Source organism: Plasmodium gaboni, chromosome 12 (assembly GCF_001602025.1).
Source record: "Plasmodium gaboni strain SY75 chromosome 12, whole genome shotgun sequence".
Taxonomy (NCBI): Eukaryota; Apicomplexa; class Aconoidasida; order Haemosporida; family Plasmodiidae; genus Plasmodium; species Plasmodium gaboni.
In genome coordinates, this window is record NC_031492.1 from 1,743,404 (window position 1) to 1,749,719 (window position 6,316).

At 21.1% G+C, this 6,316-nt stretch overlaps 1 protein-coding gene across 1 annotated transcript in view; it reads right to left on the bottom strand.

The window, feature by feature from the left end:
• Positions 1–135: 135 nt before the first annotated feature.
• The window catches only part of PGSY75_1250100 (osmiophilic body protein), a gene marked incomplete at both ends in the record, with an annotated part of 9,006 nt that continues 2,825 nt past the window's right edge, over positions 136–6,316 (bottom strand). The window contains one exon of the mRNA XM_018787056.1: positions 136–6,316. This exon is cut by the window's right edge and continues 2,825 nt beyond it. Within this exon, the coding sequence (XP_018640921.1) occupies positions 136–6,316 (6,181 nt within the window).

The following is a 6,316-nucleotide window of genomic DNA, read 5'->3' on the forward strand; positions in this document are numbered from 1 at the left end:
ATGTAGTTGTATATTAAATGTATGACTTGTACATAAAAAAAAAAAAAAAAAAAAAAAAAAATATATATAAATAAATAAATAAATTCATATATATATATTTTCATATATATATATTTTCATACATATATATATTTTTTATAATTCGTAGAGGTCGAGACCGAGCGCGTGACACACTAACAAGAATGTGTGAATTACTTCACGTGTGTGAATCCTCTTATATAGAAATGAATTATTCATGGCATTAATTATAGTGACCCTCTTGTCGATATATAAATATAATTCTGATAATGTAGGGAAATATGTTTTATATTGATGTATATTTTTGAATATGTTATATAAATATTTAAATAACATATGATTATGTAAAGCATATTGTAATATATAATGATCAATATAATATTTAATATGTCTATATGTAGGTTGTAATTGGTTTGAATCTTTTAATAAATTATTTATTGTTCCAAAAAAGTTATTAGATCTATCATAATTTTGAACAGCTTGTGATATTTGCTTTGATATGTATTGATCGTTTATATGTGTGTTAGCAATATTTTTTTTTTCAAAATTGATTTTATTTGCTAATCCTTGTAATTGATTTTGTTGTAGATCTAATTGTGTTTTATTTTTTTTATAAAAGTGTAAAAATAGATAATCTAATATATGGTCTATATGTATATATGTATCATTCCAATTCATGTGTATTAAATAATTATATGGTAATTTTTTTAATATATGTTTTAAAACAAATTTTGTTATTTCTAATGTGAAATATTTGACATTAAATATATCGATTTGCACATTTTGTTGATCTAATGGTTTGTCTACTAGTGTTATATATTGTTTTATAAAAATGTTTAATATATCACTATTTATATTGATTCCATGTGTGAAATCTCCGTTTTTATCTTTAGTATTTACATAATTATTATTTATATTATTATTATTATTGTTAAGATTTGCACTTAAATAATTTCCGTTGAGACCTTTTTCATAGTTATAATAATCGTCATTTATATAATTATGTTTGATGACTGGATTTATATCTATAAATGGTTGTTGTAATATATTAAATATTTGTTGCTCATATGAGAATTCTTCTTGTGTAAATGAACCAAAAGGTTGGCATTCATATATTTCATCATAATAATAAAAATTAAATAGACATAAAAATAATTTTTGTGAGAACTGTTGGAAATTCATATATTTATTGTGTAAATCATAATTTAAAACATTTTGTGATTTTTCTTCTTGTGTTAATTTTTCTGGTAATAATATATATTCTATAAATGTTTTTATAAATACATAATATAATTCATATATTGGTTGAGGTAATTTAAATTCTTTATATAATAGATTATATAAATATTCATATAAACGTAAAAAAAAAGTTTCATCTTGAACAAATGTTATATATTTTTTAAACATATATAATTTGGGGTAATCATTTATATTAGCTTCATTTGTTATATAACGTGAAAATAATAAACTTAATTGTTCTAAATTTATAGATTCTTTATTTAATAAATCTAATAGTTGTTCAAATGAATCATTATCTATCATATCATATAAATCTAATTCTTCTTTATATTCTAATTTTTCATTGATAGAATCATATTTTATTCTTCTATTATATAATAATGGCATATTTTTAAAACTTGGATTTGTTTCTATAAGTTTTGTATATGTAGATTCTATAATATTTTTATTTTTAGAAAAATTATATTTCCAAGAAAATAAAAAAGTTTCTAATTTATATATATTATTTTTTAATTGATAAAAATGACCATCCTTATGATTTGTTATATCTAATAATTTATGAGAATGTTTTAAAAAATCTATTATTAATTTTTTTGTAACATCTACAAATTGATTACTTTTAAAAAAATGTAATACTAGATTTTTTATATATGGTGGTATATTATATATAAATTGATGAAATAATTTAACTGCATCTATTTTAAATATTCTATTTTGTAAGTATAAATTGGTTGGAACATATCGTTCTATAAATAATTTCTCAGTACCACAATATAATAAATAATTTATTTTATTTATTATTGTATGAAATAATATTAAAATCTTTAAATCACTTTTATTTATTATTTTAAATATATCATTATCAAAATAAGAAACAGACAAATAAGATATTCTCATAAAAAAGGAATATACTAATATTGCTATCATTTCTTTTGTTTTTCTATCTAATGTTTTACCTTCAAAATACGAATTTATTTTTGATCGAATATAACTAAATGTAAATAATTCTTCATTCTTTTTATTAAAAAAAAATCGTAAAAATATTATTAAAGGTGGTACTTCAAATAATTCATGTTCTTTTAAATAATTTATAAAACTAGCACCTATATCATCATAGTTTAAAAATGAAAATAATTCTTTAAAATCAAAATTAGTATAATCTTTTAAACATTTTATATTTACTTTAATAAAATGTTTATATATTACACTACGTAAACCTGGATTTAATACATAAAAATATAAAGTCAATATTTCATTCAAATTAGCTCGATCCCATATATAATTAGCAAATCTAAAACGATCTCTTTCTTCATCATTATAATTATCATCAAAATATAATTCTTCTTTTAATTGAGGATTTTCTTCTATAATCTTTTCAAATGTTGAATATAAAAAATCTTCGATACCTTTTTTTATAACACTTTTTATTGTTCCATAAAATTCTGAATTCTTCTTTTTAAATTGTTCATATGTTGATGAATCTCCATCCATACTATCATTTATTGATTTTAAAAAATCATATAAAACAGGACTATAATCTTGAATCTCAAATGTATGCTGAGGTAATAAAAATTTCAAAACATTACTTTGTATCTTATTTTTTATTTCGATCCTTTTGTTATAATTTCTTAATATATATAAATATTGTAAGACATACGATTTATAACTAATATTATAATCATTCTCTTTTTCTTTCAATTCGATTTGTTCATGTAATTCTGAAATTTCCATATTTATCTCTATACCCAACAATTCAAATAATGTATATAAATATAAACTAAACCATTGTTTGTTTATATATAATATATTAGAAACATCTAATATTCTATTTCCTATTCTTATCAAATCTATAATATGTATAACATTCGGAGTCTTTTGTAAATATTTTATCAACTCTATTATAGATGTATAACTAATATTACTCTTTTTTAAATATTCATTTACACTATCATTTATTTGATTTATAAGTAAATTCTTATTTATATTTTTTATTTTACTATGAGACAAAAAATTTGATAAACTACCTTTAATTAATGATTTACCTCCAAACATTATATGATATTTTTCCAGTTCTTCTTTTTCAAATAAATATAATTTCCCTTTTTTATTTTCACTTACAATATTATATAATTTTATATTCATATATTTGTTGTATTCATTCAATTTATTACTTCTTACATATTTGTCATATATATTTTTATTCAACACATATGTCTCTTTTATCTCTCCAAGTTTGTAGGGGAAATTATTCTGATCCTTAAGAACTCGAATATATCTTTTTTCATTAGACTCTACTACTTTTTGCATATCGTATTGAATTAAAATAGGAGATTTCATAAATATATTTTCGCTACCTTCGTTTGCCATATTATGATAATTCAGTTGTGCATACGAATGAAAATAAGAAACATTACTATAATTATTATTATAATTATTATTATAATTATTATTATAATTACTTTTACTTTTTGTTTTAGTTTTAGTTTTACCTTTATTATCATATATTTGTATGTGAGACACGCCAGGGGTTCCATATGACTTTTCATATATTTTTTTACTTCTATCTATATAACGCTTCAATATAGTCATATACCACAATAATTTATGATAGGTATGCTCAAAGTGATTATGATAATTTATATACTCCTTATATGTTTCATCAACCACTTCTCCCTCTCTTTTCAAATTTGTATAGGTATCCACCAAATATTTGTGTAATTTTATAAGCTCAGGTTTTTTTTCATCACCTTCCAACTTTTTAAACTCATCAGGATCTATCAAGATAATACTTAAATCAGGTACTAGATAATGATACAAATGAATATTATTATTCTTAATATTCTTTAATATATTATATATATGTAATATATTTCTTTCTAAATATTGTATGGTTTCTCTTTTATCCTTGTCTTTTGAATGAACTTCTATCAATGAATTTTTTTTTACTATTATGTTTTCCTCCAAAGGAGGAGTTACCACGTCTCCTAAATCCTCTATCTTTTTTAATTCCACATAATGTTTAAAGATATAATAGAATTCTTCTAAATGTAAATAAAATCTATTCAATTCATAATAATAATTAGCATTATATTTTTCATCAGACAAATTTTCTTTATATACTAATTCTTTAAAATTATAAACAAAAATTATATTATCATCATAATCATATATTTTTTGATCAAACGTCATAACAAAATGTCTTAAGGTGTCATTTATTACAGCTGTATTATCTCTTATCCATGTTATATAATCATATATATCTTCAGATACTGGAACTATTCTTGGAGCAGGCATAAGACCACTAATAACATCTGGAACTATCTCATTACTATTATTTGTTAGATAATTTATTTGTTCTAATGCAATATTTTTTTTTATATCTAATTCTATTATCTGATCCTTTAGTTTACTTATCTCCAGATCTAGATCTTTTAAAACTTGTTTTTTCAAATTATTCCTAATATTATTATTATTACTAATATTTATATATTCACCTTTCACATCTTGTATATCTTTAAATAATATATCTCTTATTTGTATTTCTAATGTAACATATTTTTTTCTTTGTTCAAGTTCATACAAACGTTTCTCCAACTCCTCCTTTTCAAATGACCATTCTTCAAAATCATGCAATAAAAATTTTACCAGATATTCTAAACTAGAATATACATTTGATAATACATCTACTTTGATTATAAATTTCTCTCTATGTATCTTACTTTCTTTATATAATTTTTCAACATAATGTTTAAAATGTCTTAAGTTTTTATATATCTCTTCTACTACATTTAATTTGTTCTGTAGTGATTCATATTCATCGCTTAAATTATCTAACTTTTCTAGAATAGAACCCATTTCATTTTGATTATCACCCATTTTGTTTTTTAAACTTTGAATTTGTTCCAATAATAACATTTCCTCATTATCTTCAGATTTTAGGACATCTCCATTTCTTTGTGATCCTCCAATTGAAGTATCACTTGAATGTTGTAAATCCAACATATTAGGACTAGCAGAAAAAAAAGCTGCTTTATTTTTCTTCTTCCTTTTTGTTATTTCTAATTTTTTTTCTAAAACATTTAAATGTCTAGGTATGTGTTTATTTTGTTGTAATGCTTGGAAAAGATCAGAATAAAGGGTTTCTAGTTGGTTGTAATAATGAGCTAAATCTACTTGTATTACAACATACACTTCTTTATACAACTCATTAATAGTACTTTCAATTTTATCTCTCATGTGTTGTCTTATCTCTTGAAATTTGTGTTCTGATATAGTATCTACTTTATGATAATGTTCTTTAATTTGTTTATTTACTTCATAATCTAAATTACTGGATATAATTCTTCTCATTTTTGAATATTGTTCTTTATAATATTTCTTTTTTTCCATATATATATCTTCTAAAACCTTTGTATATTCTTCTTCAACATATGTTGTAGTCATGTCTTTTATAAAACGAAGAGCATCTTTAAACTGTGCTCTAAAATCTTCTAACATTTTCATTTTTCTTTTACCTAAAACTTTTCTAAAATTTTTATAAAATTTACGATCAGATAAACGAACAACTTCACTTTTATATAAATCTAATTTTTCAACTATTAGACTTTGAATAATAATATATTTTCCATTAGCTTTTTTTTGAATATCATCTAATATATCAATTACTTTATTTTTATATAATAATATATTTTTTTGATATTCTTTATCTTTTATAGATTCATTCAATTTTTGAAATAACTTATTACAATTTGTTTTTGTTTGGCTAGTCAAGTCATCAAATTTAGGATAGGATTTAGATTTTAATTCTCTATATACATCATCAAATTTTCTATTAATTTCTTTAACATAATTTAAACTACTAGATATAGATGTATTATAAAGTTCTTCCATTTTTTCATGGAATGAACTAATAGCTGTATTATAATAAAAAGAATCTGGACTTCTACTAGCTGATAAATATTTTACTTCACCTTTTGCAGCATCAGGTTCGGACTCGGATTCGGATTCTTCAGCATCTCTAGTTCTTAAAAATTCTAATTCTTCTAGATCATCTTTTGCA